The following is a 21571-nucleotide window of genomic DNA, read 5'->3' on the forward strand; positions in this document are numbered from 1 at the left end:
TCGCAAAGGGGACACCTCGCCATCGGCGTCCTGCCGCAGAGGTTGTACAAGCGAGGACCGAGGCATACCAGGAGCCGAGACACTACCTGGAGACAGCCTAAGGGCGCCTGACCAGAAGCGTATGCGTGAAATGCTTCCTTAAGCCTACATTAACAGTGCTCATGCTCATTCGCGGAGGGTGTAACGACAACTTCCTCCTTCAGCAGCGCTGTCTCAAGGCAGCGTTGCCGTATTTCTTCGTGGCAGGTCGCCACAAATATGTGCGCTAAATGAGCAGACGTGTGAGAAAAACGAAGCACCTTCATCAGCGTGCCAGAGAGGAGTCACTGACGGGCGGGTACACCTGGTGGCACTCGTACAGCAAGACCGCAGCGCCAGCAGGTCAGACGTTGGTTGACCTCGGTCAGCTGCTGTGCCGCGTCGTCAGGCCATTCCCTAGGACCGCAGGACGCCTGGCTGAAAGTTTGGAGACTTGACTGGCCCACTAGAGTGCTAGTGGCTGGCCCACAACGGGGGCGGCCGCCATCTCGAATTCCAAGAAATGCCCAAGGTTGCACAGATAGCGACCAAGCTAGTTTGGGTTTTCCTATAATACAGAAAACAATTCCGTGAAAAGGTTTGCAGTAGTCAACAATGCAGGGTCAACATTTTAGAAACTTGACGAAATGCAGATAATACCACTACAGGTCACCATTGTTGTAATCAGACATTTGGCTGAAACATACTATTTTGTCAACAAAGGTGTAACCTCTTCTAAATCAACCAAGGTCGCAGACTCCTGTTGCCCACGGATGACTTTCGAGATTGTGCCATATCTGGGTGGGAGTAAACGTAAGACGCTGATTCTAAGCTCCAGGTGCGTTTGGTAGTGTACTCTGCCCCGCTAGAACACTCAAAATGTAATTTCATTGAAAAAGGTGCATGCGAATCAGTATTCATATTGAATTAGCCAGCCGAACCAGATCTATTCGCAATTCGGAATGCCTGTTGCGTATAACATTGGGGTAGCAGCGACGGAAGTCCTTCCCAATTGGGGGATTGGGCTATTCGATTGATAAATGTGCACACTATGGCGGAAAACAAGCTAACAACTTTTACAACTTTCACCATGTTTGAGGCTTTCTTATCAAAAATGTACAACTGGTCGGGATAAATCGGACGTCACCTCGCTTATGGCAATCGGCCAAATGCTTCTCTTGGATACTCTCACTATAATGTCATAAGCTTTCGATCGATGCAATCCTACGTGGCAAAGGAATGTCCACATTTACTTGGCAACAGTGTGAAGCCGCGCCAGCCGGGGACGCCCTGTTCAGCGGCACCCACCCGGGGCGCTCTGTCCAGCGGCGCCAGCCGGGGGCGCCCTGTCCAGCGGCGCCAGCCAGGGGCGCCCTGTCCATCGATACCAGCCGGGGACGCCCTGTCCAGCGGCGCTAGCCCGGGGGTGCCCTGTCCAGCGGCGTCGGCCGCGGGTGTCTTGTCCAGCGGTGCCAGTCGGGGGCAACCTGGCCGGCAGTGCCGGTCGGGGGCGGGTGCCTGTCCAGCCCCGCCGTCACCTCGTTGGACGACTGACCGCACCTTAGCCGGCGGCGGCGCTCGGCGTCGGGCGAGCGGGCAGCCGTCTCTCGGGACCGCTGCCGCCGGCCGGCCACATGCGACAGCCAGACCGATGCGTCGCACGCGCCCCAGAGCCGACGCAATATCCGCCAGCTCTGCCGAGCCGCACCCATTTACCGGATGGGGCTGACACCTTGCATACATTACTGGGTGCAATAGCTGGACAGAGACTCGGCCATTTCAGTCGCCGGGCAGTCTGGTGGTAGGGGTAAACGATAGGCAGGGAGCGGGCGCCTGCCACCTCCGCAATGGCGTCTGTCAGCGTGGGATGACCGTCACGGAGCTCGCGGTGCTTGACCTTTGGGCTTTCAAGAAGCGTGAAATGTAACCCCGCACAATGCCGTGACTCGGCCCTGATGCAGCGGGGATTTAACAAGCTGCACGCTCCTTGCATCGTGACGCGTTTTCTGCTGACTGTCCACCCCGACCAGAGTCGTGTGGAGCCAGCCGGGTTAACAAGCGCGAGCCGGCCTTTCTGCGATGGAGATGTTTCTCCTCGCAGTGCGATCGGGCGCGAGGAAATCTCCCCGACCCAGCGTCGCGAGGCAACTCTCATCACTTAAGTACATGTTTTCAGTGCTTACGTAAGGACAGACGAGTCGAAACCCTCTTTGGCGGAGGCTGAAACGGCCCGAGCCACTGTTCGCGATGGGGACCATTCACACAGCGTCAAGCACAGGAGGAGGAAACCTAGACAAGTTTGCGTGCCAAACTGTCAAAACGAGCATACTTCAGTGGCCAAATGTGAAAAGTTCAAGCTGACCGCATTCCAAATTGTCGGCAATATGGCCCTGAGGGTCCCAGCAGTGACAGCCGTCTGGTGCCGGTGACGAGGCCGGCGCGGGGGACGGCGGTGCTGAGGGTCCCAGCAGTGGCATCCGTCTGGTGCCAGTGGCGAGGCCGGCGCGGGGGACGGCGGTGCTGAGGGTCCCAGCAGTGACAGCCGTCCGGTGCCGGTGACGAGGCCGGCGCGCCAAAAAAAAGCCAGCTGAGGCCACCTGGCGGTCCAGCCCAGTCCAGCCGGCCAGGTTCTCCGACCCCGCCTGACAGGCAGCAAACGTCGGCTCGCTGCCGAGCCCGAGCCAGCTCCCGGAGCGTGGATGACGAACTCCGTGTCATAACAGCGCCGCTGGCCGAGCGCCATTAATGACCACGTTCCAACTAACAGCCGTAATGGACGGTAGGCGGCCTCACGTTGGGTGAAGAAGTGACAGCGCATGTTCTTTGCCAGCATCTACGACGCAGTCGCTTGTTGCGACAGCAGTCTGATCAGGTCCAAAGCACCTTTGCTATTCTACCTGGCAAAAGCGTTGAGTACCGAGGAGGTGCCCAACAAGCAAACTGGCAGGCTTCGCTGTACCTGGCAAAGGCGCTGGGCACCGGGGAGGCAGTGAAACGGTGTAGAACACTTCGACGGGGCGTCGTCCCGCGACCTTACAGGGAACAGTGTCAACACCACGTGACCGGCGGGTCAACGTTGACGGCAGACCGAACACAGTCTGCAGCTGCAGCCTTTGAGTGCATGACAAATATGCCGCAATGGCTGAGTCGCCACCGCTGACGTCACGGGCCGTGCTACATTAAAGGCTCAAGTGTCTTCGACCACAACGAACTGAAATAAAAAATCGCGGACATGTAAAGTTTGGACTCACGCCAATTTATGGGAGGGGGAGGGCATCCCGTTAATGTTTTTTCCGAAATACTTTCCGAACCCCTCAATGGTTTCAGTTCTCGGTACCTTCCAGTGCATCCCTTTCCCAGCCCCATTGTCCACGTGGGACATCTGTCAAAGCTTTTCAACTTACATACACCAGACGAATGAAAGGATTTAGACAAGCGACAAGCAAACAATAACCACAGCACGGAAACCTGACAGACTGCCTATCGATTCGCACAGTGTAGCTTTGTTTGGCGGCCGTCAATGCCTGCACAGCATTTGCGCAGCGTCCGGCAGAGTCCTGAGGAGTGCGGTACGCCGCTGCAGCTCCGTTTCTCCGGGCAGCATACCGCGGCGACTGTTCACCCGGCGTGCATCGAGGCATTCTGTTCACGCCGTGGTATCTCGATGCAGCGAGCCGATGCCCAAATTCCACAGAGATTGTACTGGTGTCCCACGAAAGCTTAACGGTTAAAAGGATCCACCATGATCACTAAAATATCAGGTAGTCTGAATGGGTTACATAGCGTAGAAGGCATTGCTAAGCAAAAGTCGCTACATATACACTTAACCCTCGCCTTGACTCGCCGTGTCTCATAACGCGGATTGATAGGGGCGGTGGGGGGGGGGGGGGGGGGGGTTCAATGCGACCCCCCTAACATTTCCAAACTAATGAACATAAAACTTAGCGTAAAACACAAGTGAATTCCTCTTAACCAGATCTCGAGAATGACAATAGTCTTTATGTTGTTGGGTCCGTAATTGACCCCATGACTCCAGGACAAAATTCAAATTTTCGTGAAAACTGCGTTTTTCAGCTTTCCCCCACACATATGAGACGACACCTCACGGCGACACAAGCCTAAACCGCCTCGTCACTTGTTCAACATGGAGTCCTATATGGCTCCATTCATGTAAAAATGTCTGCCCGTTCAGCGGCACTGTCTATTGGCGCCAGTCACCCGCGACGGGCTATCGCCATGAGATGCTCCCCAAAAACCGTCGCTGCTCAGAAACCAGAAAACACTAGCACAGTTTTGGGTCAAAACATGCGCAGTGGATGTCCCATAGGGTGATACCTAAAATGCGCGACTGCACGACGTTCCGGAGAGGTGTCCTCAAATAACCTGAGGAAGTTGGTCGCATTGACCTCTCCTTTATTAGGACGACAGTTAACTCCCAATTAAAGGACGGCCGACCTGATTCCCCCCCAGTTTTTCCCCGGTTTTGCTTCCATCTTGCTTTTTCGCTCAGTGTTTCTGTTCGACATGGCTGTGGAGGATCTGCGTACTGAATAATGCTTCGAAAACGAGATGCAGTGGGGACCCGTCCGTGACTGCGCATCGTCCTCCCTTGCTAGGGACTGTGACAACATATGTTGTGTTATAGCACGACGCAAAGCGCGATCGGCACAACAGGGCAGTGGTTCGGATTTATTCGAAATGACAAGCTCCTTTTATGAATCTAAATATTCTTCTCGTGCTCGGAGAGCTGGGCTAGAAACGTCTCTGTTTAGCCCAAACCAAGTAATTCAACAGTGAGAAGCTCCACGATATGTATATACGTATAGCTTTGTCTTGCATTATAAGCATCATTAGCTGGTAAGACTCATCTGCTTCTGTCATATATTTAAAACTTCCAAAGGCCAGCTGCACCTCTTCCAGCCAACCCACAGAAAACAGCCCTTGTTATCAGCAAAAAATAACATTTTTGTCTATACACGCCCTGACGTTCATATTGAGTCGTTACATCACATATCAAATTGGTTTGCAATGTGAACGGTACCACGAAATCACGCCATCATCTGAACCGCTAACTTACACGTATAGGCGAGTTTCGGCACGGTCTTTTTGGTTGCACACATAGAGTGCCTGGCTTTCGGCCTCCTTTGCGGAGGTGATGTCTGGCGCTGGGACCAAGCTGGCCAATGCCAGCCCTGTCCTTTGAAGTGCCGTTCACGCAGCCACATACAATAGGCACGAGATATGAGTCGTCTTCTTGCGAGAGAGTTGTAGCGACCAACTTGGTGAAGTGAGCCCCAAAATGTCGTGGCTGTATGGCCGGAAAGGAATGAATGATAACGCCTAAAAAATGAGCCGCACGATATAGCGGAGGGAAGGGCGGATGCTAATTACCATGTCGAGAACCAGAGGTATGCTTTTTACCGCGGTGCCCGCCCTTCATGTCAGGGTGAAGGCAAACGATGTCATACCACTTCAGCAGTCAATTGCGTCGTAAAGTACCAATGACATGGCAATAAGCATGTGAGCAACCAGCATTTCCAGTGCTGAAATGGTCCGCATGACCGTTGGTCTAATGGTCCAAGGCACTTAGACCATCTAAATGGCCTAAAGCATGGTTCGCACCATTGTCGAACATAATGTCTACTGCTGTCTGTGGGAAAAATCAGCTCAAATTAGGGCCGGAAACCACTAAAAGGTACAAAAAAATCACAGTAGAACTGCTAACACCGGAAAAAGTGTGAACGAAACACGCGGACCGCGAAACCCGTGCGAAACATACCAAGTGCACGAACAAATGGACTTCAAACACCTGACAGAAGGTGTCGTGGCTGAGACAAGCCACCTCTCGAGACAGTTCATCCACGAAGTTATCGAGAAGTTCGGGAGCGGCGGCCGTCACAACCGTCAGACGTCCAGCCGAAGCCCAAACCTCCAGCATGACGAGGCGTCGAGCGCTCCTAAAACCGCAAGTAGCTCCCTTAACGTCACGCTGAATGGTCCATATCTAAATGACATCACAGTGGAGCCAAATATTTCGCCAAAGCTATCGGCGGGGAAGATGAAAGGGAGCTCATGTTCAGCGCAGACTGCTTGGAATGCTGGCCGGGCCATCCATCCGCTTGCAAGACAAGCCTCTCTCACATTTTACCAAAACGGCCGTGGACGCTGCAAAAAACCATCAGCTATTTCTGGGATAGAATGGGTTCGAGCCGGTCCGGACCTGCTCCGTTCTGTTCCGTTCTGTTATGTTATGCTCTGTTCAACTGTTCAAATGAGGGCCATCACGTGTCTGGATAGCAGTGTATGATGATGATGATTTGGGGATTTAGGGCGCAACGACTGCTAAAGGTCATGCAGCGCCCATAACTATCGATTCACGCAGAGCCGTCAATCAGAGAAGTGCATCAATCAGGTCACCCTATAGAGCCATGATGATCGGCCCTAGCATCATGATGAGAAGATTACAGGAAAATCTATAGCGCGAAGGAACTGGAGCACTTTACCAAACCCGACGATGTTCGAAGAATCCCCTAAAAAGTCGCATAGCGTGCGACTCTGGGCGTGGCGTACGAAAAACTGCGCTCTCGTTGCAGTAAGGTGGCGGCAAGCGACCAGTACGTGATGCACGGTCAGTGGATCAGAGCATCGACCGCAGCATGGTCTGTCGCCAGCCAATAGCAGGTGACGGTGCGTAGCATATGTGTGACCTATGCGTAACCGGCAAAGGGCAACTTCTTCCACCCTTTGTCCCGAAAGCACGACTGCCATAATCCAATGCGGGGTTTCACCGACTGCAGCTTGTTGGCGCTCAGCGAGTTCCAGCGGAACTGCCATCGCTTCTGCATAAACAGCGACACTGCAGGGTACATGTCTTGAGCAGGTAGTGGTGTTACAGGAATTCTAGTCCCTGTCGTAGCGCGCTTTGCTGCCGCGTCAGCAAGATCATTTCCGCATATCCCCACGTGACTTGGGATCCAGCATAGAACGACCGTTTTTCCTGCTCGATCCAGTGAGCTAAGACGAGATTGAATGTCCTGATCCAGTGGATTCGACGGGGAGAAGCCGCTAACAGCCAGCAGGCTGCTCAAGGAGTCGGAAAGAATTAAATGCAGATTGCTATCGTCCACTTCAATAAAACAGAGAGCTTTGCTAATGGCTATAAGCTCGGAAGTGTAGACCGACGCGTGTGAAGGCAGTGTGAATGACCGTGTGGTCGATCCGCACACAAAAGCGCACCCTACACCTGCATTCGTCTTCGAACCATCTGTATAAGTCATCTTGTACCCGTCAAAGGAGGTCATGTGCTCTAAAGCTGCGCCTTTGAGTTCCGCCATGAGGACATGTTGCTTTTGCATATTTGATAGAGAGACATCCACTCTTGGCGATGCTAGCTCCCAAGGAGCAGTCTCCGTGGGTTTAGGTCTGATGACACGCCGTAGGTTCAGGCCGCTCGCATCTAAAAGCTCTCTCATTCGTACACAGAAGGGAGAAGTTTTAGGTGACCGTTGACGTAGGAAAAGCCTTCGTAAGCTACGCGAAAACACTGCTTTGTAGGTGGGATGATCTGGGAACTGCGCCAGCTTGCACGTGTAGCGCAGTCCCAGCATCTGCCTTCGCAATGCTAGTGGGGGCTCGTGAGCCTCCACCAGAAGACTGTCTATGGGCGATGTCCGAAAAGCCCCTGTGGCGATACGGAGTGCGGCGTGATGCACCGTGTTCAGAGTACGTTTGATCAGGTCTGATGAGCTGTCGTAGACAAAACAGCCGTAGTCAAGTTTTGAACGAATCAGGGAGCGGTATAGGAGTAAGAGTGTCCTCCTATCAGCACCGTATGACGTACGTCCCACGCACCTTAGGATGTTAAGAGATTTTAAACATTTGTCGCGGAGATTTCTGATGTGCTCACGGTATGTTAGGCGTCGGTCAAAGCGTATACCGAGAAATTTCGCGGTATTCTCATTGGCGACGCGTTCCCCATACAGCCTGATTTCCATATCAGGACAGTGACGGCGACGACGACAGAAATGAACTGCAGTTGTCTTCGATGTAGAAAACCGGAAACCGTTGAGCACACTCCACTTCTCCAGACGTGTGACAGCCAGCTGCAGCTGTCGCTCCATCGTGCGAGTGGTCGATGAGCTACACCAAATAGCAAAGTCGTCTACAAACAGAGAACGGCTGATCCCATGTGGAAGCGTGTCCCCTATGTCGTTTATCATCACTGCGAAAAGAATGACACTTAATACGCTGCCCTGAGGCACACCATTGTCCTGTGGATACCTGTCGGATTGATAAGAACCAACACGCACCCGAAAGAATCTGTCAGTCAGAGGATACCAGTGTAGTACGGTAAGCGTCACGACTCCACACCTGTTTGCGTCACCGACCAGTCGGTACACGTCCAAGTGGCATGGAATCTGATCCCCGACTAAATTGGATAGCCCGGTGAACGAAATGCCTCAAATAGCGCACTTAAAACTTGCTTAGAAAAGTTGTTAGACAAAACCAAAACCGTTAGCTTATACTACTGCGAACTTTCAAACTGATTTTTATAGGTTTATATTATATCTATATTGATAACTAGAACACAAACTTTAGTAGAAAATGGAATGTATACAATTCAATAATTTTAACATTAAAATATTGCACCCATTTTTCAGGATTACCTGTCTGGAAAAATTATCAACTATATCAACACAACAACGCACAATCAACAATCTGTATCACGATCTTACACAATCTGTATCCTTGACTTGGTAAGCTTATAAATGCATCTTCACATACATCTGGCATATATAAATTACGTGCCTCTGTTGCAAATTGAAAATGAGGTTTGACCGATACGACAGCTGGTCTCCTCTCAATTCAAAATTGAATAAACACTGCCCACGCCTTTGATTTTGACCACCCACCCACCTAAAGTCACCTTTCGCTATCAGGCGCAAGAGCGATACATTTAGTGACAACGCAGTTCTGTTGAATGGCTTAACATGAACGGTCATCCACTTACACACAGGAGTATTGGCCTTCCCATAGCAGCACACAGCACCATAGCTACTGACAAAATGTCATGAATCGTGCATTCGCCAGGGCCGACGAAAATGCGACAGGCACAACGGACAGAACGAAACCAGCGCCGAGTAATCTCAACGGGGCTTTTCCTGTCCTTTCCAGTCAAGTGCTGCTAATGGATGCAGCGAATCCCCCTCCCCTCACACACACCCATACTGATGATCGCCGACCCCTGCAACAGCCATTAGTCAATATATGTTTCCCTTCAGCCCCTCAAACATCGCTTCTGGCCCTGTCGAGGCTCCTTGCCGAAGCACGACTCCCTGTTGGGCACTGTGTGTTCGTGACCGACAAAGGGGCCTCTCACGGTGTCAGGGACCCAGACCAAAATTGCAGGCTTCGGTTTTGCTCGTGCTTGGGAAATGAGCCCCCTACCCCGGGTTCAGAACTTCAGATCAACATGGGGCCAACTGTTCGGTGCTGGTGGTCTTTGACCGACATAGAGGCCCGTTGTGTGTCTGGGGTCCCCAAACGGTGCAAGAACCCTGAAACATTTCGGTTTCTTTCAAACCTCTGAATGATATCTCAGGTCATGCCGATACCAGCCGGGGCTGTATGTGACCTACAGCTAACCCTTTGGGTCATTAAGCTATCCAGTCGGGCTCTTGATAGTCGGTCCTGGCAGGCCGCTCCAGGCTCCCTTCGAACCTGCTCAAACACTGCCTCTGGCCGACTCGGGGCCCTTCGCCAACACAGGTTGGGCAATACGAGCCCTTGACAGACGCTGGGGCCCCGACCGATGGCAGCCACTAGCCCCGGCCTTTTCTCTGCTTGGAGAATGAGCCCTCAGGCACATGCCAGCACGGTACCGCCTGCACCATACATACATACAGGTACATACATACCATACATACCATACATACATAACATACATACACGTGGTGTATGGCCGACATATGCATATGTCCGGCTGACATCTGATCGACATAGAACTTTATCGACTCAGGGGCCCTGGGTGGCGCAAAACGCCCTCTGAATGGCGGTGGAGTGTCCGACCCTGCGGGCCGAGCCCCCGAATACGACCTCCGGCTGACCTTCCGGGTCCTTTGGAACTTCCGTTTCGGACCTGGGGGGAGGGGCACGTGCCCCCTATCTGCGCCTCTGTGCCCGTCCCAGCCCTGCGGGTAACGGGGCACCCACAGAGAGATGAAGAACAAAGCTCTGACAATGGCATAATCGTCTAACAATTATTGATATGTCGATCGCGTTCTTGTGCCGAGCCCAGTAACACTTCTAGCCAGAAATAATACCAGAAATAATACCAGAAATCGTACCAGAAAGCAAAATGTCCAGCACCACTGGGTGACGTTACACTGAAATAAATGGGCCAAGAGGAAAAGCCGGTGATACTGAGCCTAGAAGCTTAACTCAACATGATGCCACTTCTAAAGCCACGTAACCATGTGCGAGCGCCGAATGCTCTTATTGATCAATGTATGCTCGCATTTCATTACTTATGCACACACATCCGTGTCTCCGAAAACCCTCCGGTACACCGAGGCCGTCTAAAACATTCGACCAACGGGCCAACCCAATCAACGAGTAAACATGTTGCTTCCGATGACGCGCTGAACAAGCGACCCCAAAGCAGGGCAGTTTGGCCGAAGCGCGCATCTGATTGGTTGAGGCCGTGACGTCACTCCTCATTTGCAGACATTTTCACGGCCCCAGCCCAAATGTGCAAACTTTATGAGATCCAACACTGCGCAGACAAATCAGCATCACCCGGCTAGATGGCTCCTGAGTGCGAGCTCTGCCGGTGCCACGCGCTACACCTCCCTGTGTCTGTGCCTCGACCGGATGTATCTCTTCCATAGGCATGGCTCTTCCAGAAGCATGTCTTGTTGCTTATTGGTACGTTAAGGCGTGCTGACTGCACGGGGAATCTGCGCCCATAATGATGTTTTACTGAACCAGTGAGGTGTGAAAGTGACCTGCTCATTTATTACGAGGCGTGAAGGTGACACGTTGGTCTCAGGAAGTCGATATCTTATAGAAACAAGAGCATCTGCTTATATTCTAGAGAGCAAAAGCTATTTCCAAGCACACCGCTGATCGTCGGGGACGAAGCCTGCTGCCCAGAGTGACGCGGACGTTCTTCGACGAGGCTCGGACGTCATACAATCACATGGTGGAGAAGGGCACCGCAGAGGAACATGGAGCATGTCGGCTCCAGAGGAACATGACAGATGACATGACATGACAGATTACAGATGACAGAGGAACATGTCGGCTCCACGTAACTCCCCGGGTGGCATGCGTGTGCCAGATACGCAGTCGGCATCGTGCTACTTCTTCTCGCCGCACACTGCAAGAGCAAGATAGCCGCAATCCCGCTGGGCTTTTATCGCACCAAGTTTATTGCCGCCTGCTTGATCCCAGCAAGACCACAGTTTGCTCTTCAGGGAAGTATCGACTGTCGGGTAAAAGTCTCTAGCGGGGATTGACGAAGACCGGGTGCATGCCACCGCCGCTCGTTTGGCGGCGGCATCAGCCGACTCGCTTCCCAACGATCACGACGTGCATGGGGATCCAACACAGGACAACTGTCTTTGCAACCAGCTGCGTCAGAGTTGATAAAACGCCCCGTATAAGGGGAAATGACGGACACAAAGATCTAAGAGCAGAAAGACTGCTCAGGAAATCCGTTAAAACGGCGTGCACAACTTTGTGACCGGCTCCTACGAGGTATGCCGCCGTGTGAACCGCAATCAATTCCGATGTGAAAACTGACGCGCGGGCCGGTAACAAAAACGACCGGGTGCATCTGTTCGTTTGTCCGGGGATCACGTACGCTCACCAGCTGCTGCGTGCCGCTGATGTACGCTGTGCACTGACTGTGTGCTCTGTGCTCTGTGCTACCGTGCTGACATTGGTATACTCGCTCTGCCCAGGCGGCTCCCTACATTACTATAAGGTCCCCTTAACCTGCACCGCACCTCCTAACGAGGTTTTTCTTGCTCGTCGCCTGCGTCTGCTTTGGTGAGGTGTTCATGCCATATTCCCTTAGCCGAGTATCCTTGCATCGCCCCGCGCCTTCCAAAAGCCGCATGCGTGCTCCGGACACCTTCCTCACGGGGACTGTGCGACCGCTCTACCCATGTTCTTTACCCGGCTTTGCCTCTCACCTCCACCCCTCCACCACACAAACTCGCGCCGTCTCTGCGCGTTCCTTAGAAAGTTTTTGATCTGGCCGGTCGGCACCAATCAGCTATGGCCTCCGCGCGCCCGCGTCCGACCAATCACGCGCGAGTGTTCCGGCCTTGCGTCACCTGGCGGTGGCGCGTGCTTCTGCTTCCGCGCGCCTGTCACGTGAGTCGCCACGTGACCGAACGTCCCCCGGATTGCTTTAAATTCCGCGGAAAGTTAAACAGCAATGTGCACTATGATCATAGCCCATGCTAAAAGACGGCTGTAAAACGGTGAACGCTGACTCAGCGAGCTGAACACGCGGTCCTTGCGTACAGTAGTTGGACGCGTCATAAAATAGTCGCCGGCGTCGTAAAAATGTCGTCTGCTGAAATTGAGCTCGCCGCCGCGACAGGACGCAGTTATGACGGACGTGCGGCCCGGTTCATTTGTGAAATGAACGTCGCATGAATTGCTCCATGAGGCAACGCTGGTACCAGAGACCCCGGAGGGCGTGAAACTGGCCCAGAGTATCAGGCCGCTCATCACCAGTGGAATCGTAAAATGCCCGATTCGCTTCAGAGCAAAATCGCAAAAACAGCGCGCTGCTGCACTTCCAAGTGGCTGGGGCTAGGAACGCGACCGTCTGATTCGGCAACGGCTGGGACCAGGGACGCGTTTATCTTATTCGGCGATGGGGACATCTGAATCATGTGACGAATGGCAAGTGTGAAGATACGGACCAAGCACTTGACCTAGATATGGGACTGCACAGTCCGTTTTAACATAATGCGCAGGCGAGATCCAGCGAACGACGTCCGATCATGGTCAAGGTCAGGAGACAGCCGAGGAGAAGACGAGGAGAGAGGAAAGAACGACCGGAGACAGAATGGATGGGCATACCCGACACCGGTATCCAGCTTTACGGCGGCTGCATGGGGATATATGACGGCACTTGAGACACCAATCTGGAGTCTGACCCTGTCTGACCTTATCTGATCTGAATGTCATGGCCTAGGGACTTCAAATTTTGACACAAGTGAGTTCACGTACAGGCCAATCCATCCTGTAAACTTGGTGTGTCTAGCCATCTCGTTTTTCGGGATCTCAGGAGGTCAAACTGACCCCCACTCCCACCCGTATGAAAGGTATTAAACCGGCCATCCGGGCGCGTGCTAATTACCGGAATAACTATGGGATGACCGCATGGCCGTCGTACACGTCGGGGATAGGTAACAGTCACTGTGGCTGTACCGAGCGGCGCCGCGTCACGTGTAGCAGTTAGTGTGGCTTAAGCGGAACAGGAGCATTGTCAACATTCCGCTCTGCTGAGAATGGCTTGTGCGCGCCAGACACGTCTCGCCGCATCATACACGCGCCAGACATATACACGCGCCAGACATATACACGCGCCAGACATACACGCGCCAGACACGCCTCATACACGCGCCAGACACGCCTCGCAGCCTCCGCGTTTGCTGTCGGGAGAAGTGGCATTGTGGCGCAAATTTCTTACTTCTTGGGTAATAGACTAGTGACGACCTAGCTCGTGCCAGCGCCACTCGCAAGTCCGGCAAAGATCGATGTTGTCCGGCTACAGCCTATTTTAGTCAGTGCCTCACATTCACCAACACTCACTCCACACCGCAACGTCCACCTGCACAACTAACAGCAGCTTCGCGTCTTCTAGTCTGAGCATATGAGCATGCCTTGTAACAAATGGTTACCTTATGTACCAGCTCTAATTGGAAACCAGTCATGATCACAAGCTACGAACGGTAATGATGTGATTATTGATTACTGAGAAGCGGGCACGACATGGCACGATGAACGGCTAAGCAAGTCACAGGGAGCAAGATCGCCTTGCTTTCTTGGAAACATCTGATGCAACAGAAGGCTGATGCATCTGATGCAACAAAGGTGAGGCGCCGAGGATGGCTTTTTACGGGGGGATCAAGTCACGTTACGGACGGTATGCATGGCTCAGGTGTCGACCAAACGGATGAAATGCGGTGAGTGATCAGTTTTCCACAGTGTCCTAGAACTGCCGACTTTGGGTGTAAATCAACATCCTACGAGGAGGAATTTTTCGCTCCTTTTTATGTGAATATTTTACTCCTGCCTGACATTGTCTAATCGCGCATGCCAAACCCTATTTTCACTTTCTGAGGTTTTCAGATCATTGTAATCAGCTGATTTCAAAATTTTGCGCAAAAAGCACCAGTCTTTATATTTATTTAGGTACTTTGTTTTTCTTGGTACCATACCAGTGTGATACCACTTTATTCTTCCTTCCTTTTCGATTGCCTTTAGAGGTACCATCTGCTGCTTAAAATGTTGACCAATTTATTTGCAAGATGCTCCAATTGCAACCTTGTACGTATTTCATATGTAAATTGGATAAATTCGCCAGCCGCCCAAACATGTTTGATATCCACTCATGCGTGAACAATCCACAGGGAATGAAGGAGATAATTTGAATCCCGGAACTTAATTTTACCGCCATTTATTCCCTCTTAAACCTTCGGTTAACTGTTTTCCTGGTTCATGGCGGTGCTCAATAAAGATAAATCCAAGCTTTTCGAGTGTCTCACTTACCAGGCTACCTGGCAAGGCTTAAAATAGTCTTGCCTAATGCTGCCTCTGTATGGCAGCATTAGAATATGCTGTCATACCGAGCCTTGGGACAGACCTGACGCAGCTAATACAGAAGTGTTTGATGGCGAAATACTGCCCTGTGGAGATGTTTATCACGCGCACCTCTTGCTTGTTTCGCATTTTAATCTCGAAGGTTGGTGGGCATGATTTATATTTATATTTGGGGGGGGGGGGGGGGGTGAGTCGGATGACTCTGTCTGCCAGTAGGCCATGCAAAAGGTACTGATTTTTTTGTTTCTGGGGGAGCAGGAAGAAGCCGGTAAGTCTCCTGTGGACCAAGTAATTGCTTACCTTACCTGCTTTCAACACATGATTGGAAACCAGAGCTAGCCATTTTCTGTTTTAATGCATTGAGTTTTACCACAGGACAAATTATGATGCCTCAAGACATGTAATTGGCTTATTTTGTTACATATTCTTGGTTATTTGCCCCAAATTTCTTAAAGTGGTCCGTCATGGCTGCTTTAACCAGATGTTTTCTATAGTTGTCATAGTTTGCTGACCGGCGAATGGCTGTACTGCATATATGCACTATGTTTTTGACACAAGGATACTCTAAGTTGTACAGCAATTATAACATGAGTTAAATATTCCTATGTAACAAATAGTCAGACCACCCCATTTAAAATGTGAAGCCAACATCTCAAACTTTGTCATTAAATATGAATAAACAAGCCTAAATGGATGCATTTGCCGCAGCTGAAAAGGCAAGCAGCAATACTGGCATGGTCATCTAAAAGTCATGCTATTTTTGGAGGAGAGAGATTGTTTTGTGGAGCATACCCATTATTGCCCTTCACATAGGCTAACCATGACAATCAAAATAAGTTGTTTAAAGTGATTCAAAGTGTTTTGATTTGCGTGTTGTCAGCTTTGTCTGATGTCAACAAGCACCCACAAATGAACTGAATAAAAATGCAAGCTGAAACCAGCCAAAAACTAGCTTTAAATGCCATGTTTTTACCACAAGTGCTGCTGTCAACAGATAGGTGAGTTGAGATGATGTTCATCATATGGGCTACTCTACGTTAGGTTAAGTTGGTCAAGTGCACGGCAAGTGGCAATAGGAATAATGCAAGAATCGGTAACTCACAACTGCCGCTGTGATACAAACAGATTATACAGGATGAGATGATGTAAGGCCTCTTTAGGTTAGGCATAGGCTACTTTCATGGGAAAAAACATTGGTATTTTATAAGAAACAGTGATAAAATGCTTTTTTTCCTGACCCAACCTAAACAGAAGCCAGAAGTATGTCTATTGTGTTGGACTTGGTGATGGGCTGATGCGTAGGAGTCCAATGTTTTTGTTTGTTTTTTTAGTGTTTTAGGCTTGTTGAATTTTATGTTGTTACATTGTTATTGAATTCCTGTGCTTTGTTTTGTTTGAAAAGTGCTGTGGAAGGGAACTGAAAAGTGCAGCATTAAATTACTGGTGTTAGTATTTGTTCTGCTCATAGTACTGTCATGCAATTACTATGCTTTAACACGCGCCCGGTTGGCCGGCTAGATACCCTTCGCTCGGGTGTCGGGGGAGGGAAAGCTAGAGACACCAAATTTACAGGGTGTCTCGACCTACACGTGAACTCACTTAGGCTAGGGTTTCAGCTTCCTAGGTCATGACCTTCAGGTCGAATAAGGTCAAACAAGGTCATATTCCAGGTTGGTCTCCAAAGCGCCCCCGGAAGCTAGGCAACTTTCTCTAAGCAAAAGGTCACAAGCCCATTTGAGGTCATTGACCTTGTTTGACCCTTTGAAGGTCATGGTGACCAAAATGATACAAGACCGCTCTGTGTTTTCATTTGAAAAAGCGACAAAGATTACACTAGGCAGTATGTTCCTCAAACAAAACGTTCGGCCCGGGTCGTCTTAGGTCAATGGCCTGTTCTGACCTCTAATAACTTAATGGAAAATGTATAATGCGGTTCCTGCTGTCAATAAATTCGAAATGAGCACCAGAAACTATCCCATATACAGCAAGCCCTACAGTAATATATCAGGTTGGTTTTGAACTTGGTCTGACCATCATACCTGACCTTAGGTCAACGTAATTTGCTCATTCAATATTTGTGGTGCCTAAGAAAGCATCTCAGAGTTGTGTCTTCGTCAAACACTCCGTTGTTGTATCAGATTGACGATCCCCTAGAAAATGCCTTCGCTGAAACCATGTGCTGACTTTGACCCGCCATAGGTCAGCGACATTACATGATACATCTGAAATTGGTATGTCAAACGATCCGCTATGCAATTTTCACAGCTATGCAAAATTTGGCCCAGCTACGCCGCGCCGTGCAAAAAACATTCGGGAAAAGTCCTGGGGGGTCAATTTGCCCCCCCCCCTCACCCGAGCGCGTGTTAATGTATTCTGTTTCACTTTAATGGCCTAAGATGTCAAAAAACCAAATGGTTTTGTCAGGTTTCTGATACTACGTCCATGCCAACTTGAAATGGATGTCTTTGTTTGCTGAAGGATCCGTCACGAGCTCATAAGTTCCGTCTTTTGTGAATGGATTTTTTCACTCCTGCACGGTCTTTTTGCGATGGAATGTTTTACTCCCACCCTAGTTCAAAAGCGATTCTAGCTCCCTGATTTTCCAGGAGGTTTACATGTCTGACGCATTTCTTGTCCTACAGACTTCTGAATATTCTAGGGATTATATATATATATATATATATATATATATATATATATATATATATATATATATATATGAGAACGTCTGGAGGTTTTTGCGGATTCTGGGGATTGTACAGCCGTGAAAAGTACGTTGCAAAACGGTGCACGCGTTCCAAGCAGCCTTGAGAGCGTGGGGGAGTGTCCCCACAAACTCAGAGGCCCCAAATTGTCGACTGCTTACATGCGTGTTCTGAAGAGGCCAGCACGAGCACAAAATGCCACACAGAAAGCTAGACGTATCTGACACGACTGCTACAATGTCGCGCAGCCAGCGGGCCGACCACACCATGTGTAAATCTTCCCATATGTGCAAATCTTCCCATATGTGTTAATCTTCCCATATGTGTACATCTTGCCATATGTGTAAATCTTCCTACACTATGTGTAAATCTTCCCAAACTCCTCGCACCGCGAACAACGAAGCCCGCGGTCGTCAGTCTGGTTCCCCAGGACCATTACCACGCTTTTCACATTTGTCGGCAGAGGTGGAACATTGCGCGTCTTTGCTGGGGTCATATATCCACCATATTGTCGAGCTGTCCTTCCCCAATGCCGAGTTGCCTCCCGTCCTGTGGCGTTTGGACTCCGATAATAGGTATGTTCATTGAAATCATAGGAGCTCAATGTTGTGCAGAAGGAACAGAAACAAGAACGGTGCATATATTATGCAGCTTAAACATACGACGCAACGGGATTTGCTTCACTTGCATCCCGATAAGGCTATTGTGCCTGTCTGATGTTGGGGACAAACGCCCCTTTTCCAACAGAGGTGAGCGGGCGCACCGTCACCTGAGCGATGTTGATACTTCCTGAAACATCCCTGAAAATCCCTGAAACAGCCTTGCTTGTAGCCAGTGTCCGCCCCGCGCTGTTTGTCCGCCCCGGTGGCTCAGTTGGTTAGAGCGCCTGCATTCCGATCCGCCCACCCGTGGCGGGGGGTTTCGAGTCTAACGCGCTCACTATTTGCTCTTGGCAGGTATGGCCTGCGGCTGGTGGCGGCGGTCGCGCTAAAGGTCAGTTGACGTCAGAAGGCAGGACGGACTGTGCCGAGCATTGCGGCACGTTAAGCTTTCGCCACCAAAGTCTGCCGTTGCTTGGAATTGCGCGATCGGATGGTGGGGGCCAGGGCTCACACAACAAGCACTGCTTAGCGTGAGCGCTGATCCCAGAAACCCATCCATTCAAAGGGTTCGGATCAAATTTATAAGAAAGTCACGCGTTGCCTCGTGCTGCGACGGTCACTGGCGAGGACTGCGGCATACGGCAAGAACTAAACAAGCTCGATAGCTTGTTCGGGCGCGCCTGTGACAGACAAAATGAAATGGATTTCCTCTTCAAGATGACGGAACAAGGCAGGAGGGGTAGTACAAGCAAGAGTTAAGTGATATTACCAAAACCCGGTTCAAATCCAGCCACGGTGAATCCATTTCATCGCTGTTACCCGATTGCCTTCATTTTTAAGCCTTGCGTACTATTCTTGACTCCGCCACTTGAAGTCTAGAGATCATGTCTTAATGACACGATATGACGTCATGGGGATGACGCCAGCTCTGACTTTCAAATTGTTGTCAGCTGAATGCTTGCCACCTGAAACTTTCAAATTATTTGGAATATCTTTTTTCAATGCGTATGCTATCACATCTGAACAATAGCAAAAACACGGGTGCCATTCAAGCCACGGCCAAATTAATTCATATGATGAATTCGCTCCCAATATTTTGTAGTTAGTTACGGGACTCCACAATTTTGTTTTCAATATATTGCTTTTACTTGTGGCGGCCCAACATCTAAACACATACCAACCATTAGAATGAAAGGGAGAAATGGGCGCATTGCTGTGGGCAGAAGAAAGTGTAAGGTTGCGTACTTAAAAATGGTCAAACTTATATCACGCTTATAAACCATTACTCACCATTCAGTTACGCTTAAACAGACTTACGCAGTTGAGGTCAGACTTACATGTTTCGCTAGTCTGTTATGACTTTATTATACTCAGAGGAACAACTAGCCCAAACGATATAAATATGTCAAACATAATGCTGTAGGCATTCATTTAACGAGCGTTTTTGAGCACCTTCGGCGCGCAAAAACAAAAATTTACAATGAAGTACACATATACAAGGCACTTTTCTATCACATCCATTTCCTTCGGCACGAGTAAAACCAGCTCGTCGTCGCTGTTGTTCCGCCAGGCATTCTTATTTTTCTCACTGAAGCAGTTTGCCTTCGGCCTCAATCCTTTTCAAATAGCAGTTAGCAACTTGTGGATGTCATAACAGACTAGCAGTAGCAACTTGTGGATGTGACATAAAGCTGCGTTGAAATAGGTAGTGTGATGTTAAAATTTGGATAAAAATACCAGCCGTTAAAACGCATTTTACGCGATGAAACGTACCTTCCATACAGCAGCAATGCTTTAAACGGTGGATTTGAGACTTAAATCAAAAGAAAATCGAAAATTGGTGGTAGGTTATGCAACGCCTGCAGCAATACATTCATCAAGACTAGGGCAACCCGTCTCCTGGTAACAGTCGTGTCTGCTCACACCGCCAACTAAAAATCGTAACAGCTGAGAGCATAAATGAGGCAATAAACATAAAAGGAGTGTTCCATATTTGTGTGTGATTTTGGGCTGAGATATCCATTTTGAACATCATTCGGTGCAGTTTACAGCCCTGTCCTTCTTACGTTCTAATACAAGCCAGTTTATGAGCTACACACCCGCGAAGATGTACAGGCTATACCGTGCAAATTATTCCAAAGACATTCCGGCGCGCATGACGCCATGACAACGCTATTCAAATCCTGTCACCCCAAGGGCCAGGGGGCGTTCAAGGGCAGGAATAATAATATCATCGTCCAACAATTTAGATCTGGCGTCTGTGAAAGCAGTTTCCATACATAATGAATGTCACATGGCTCTCAAGCAATGTTGAGCAGGCTGTGCAAGCTTCAATAACGAATCACGTTTTGTGCTACATATGATAAGAAGTTGGACGTGATTCTTCCACTAACCAGTTATTACGAAAAGAAGACATGTAATCGAATAACTTACGAATGACGTCATAGCCAAGTATGTGAGCACAGGCAAGCACATTAAACTCACTGAAAAATACGCAAGAACACCACGAGAAAGGGCCTGACACGAGCAAATAACATTTGACTCCGCAAACACTTCCGGTACCGTGCTGCCATCTTTCGATCAGTTCGGAGCACTACAAGTGGCACTTACGCACGGGTAGTTCGGCAGTACCTTAACATAGAAGCATCCAATGACGGAATCAAATAATGACGCGTTGAAGACCACACTTAAAAAACACAGAAACGCTGTCGTCGAGAGCAGTCTTTCTACTTAAACGCGCACCAATGGTCATAAGTGAGTCTATTGCATCAAATCTGATCCCTGCTTCAATATTTTCAAATGCGTGACATCCATTTAACACCCTCCGCGCGCCTGATGGAGCGCAGAGGTTTCGGAAGCTAAACTCTGAGCTGGGCTGGCCCAGCTCCTTCACGACTGAGCCCGGTCATCCATGTCCCCCACAATACCAATTACGGGCCGCCGACCACGGGCCTGAGTGATCGTTTGCTTCCGGTGTGATGCTGTGGATCGGGGGTGGGAGCGCCTGGCCAGTTCATTTGTGGGCAGTGACCTATTGGACAGGCATTCAACAAACAAAACTAAGCTAATGACGCAACGGAACAATGACCTATGGTGTCATTTACTACAGATATTATGGGAAAACCGATGGACAGCTCATAACTGCAGCGACGTTCCGGCGGGGGATAGCTCGCTTTACGACAGACGGTACTGGACGGTCCGACGGTCTCGAGATCAAGAGACGCCCGCACAAATGCGTGACCTGGGCCTTATTGACGCCCCTCCAACAGACAGGTTGGACGGGCTGCGTCACTGCCGGCCGATGCAGTGGTACGCGCCGATGTACTGTCAGACCGGAGCCGCCGCTGCCTGGCCCAGTAGCTCCAGAGGCCCCCCTCGCCGCAGTTGTGACGCGCA

General features: G+C 50.1%; 1 protein-coding gene across 1 annotated transcript in view; it reads right to left on the bottom strand.

Moving 5' to 3' along the window:
• Nucleotides 1–1433: 1433 nt before the first annotated feature.
• LOC119113448 (uncharacterized) overlaps nt 1434–21571 on the bottom strand; it is a 62848-nt gene continuing 42710 nt past the window's right edge. Inside the window, exon 13 of the mRNA XM_037237760.1 lies at nt 1434–1578. Coding sequence (XP_037093655.1) covers nt 1434–1578 — 145 coding nt within the window. The remainder of the gene's footprint in view (nt 1579–21571) is intronic.

Source organism: Pollicipes pollicipes, unplaced genomic scaffold, assembly GCF_011947565.3.
Source record: "Pollicipes pollicipes isolate AB1234 unplaced genomic scaffold, Ppol_2.1 Scaffold_7262;HRSCAF=8765_pilon_pilon_pilon, whole genome shotgun sequence".
In the NCBI taxonomy this organism is placed as follows: Eukaryota; Metazoa; Arthropoda; class Thecostraca; order Pollicipedomorpha; family Pollicipedidae; genus Pollicipes; species Pollicipes pollicipes.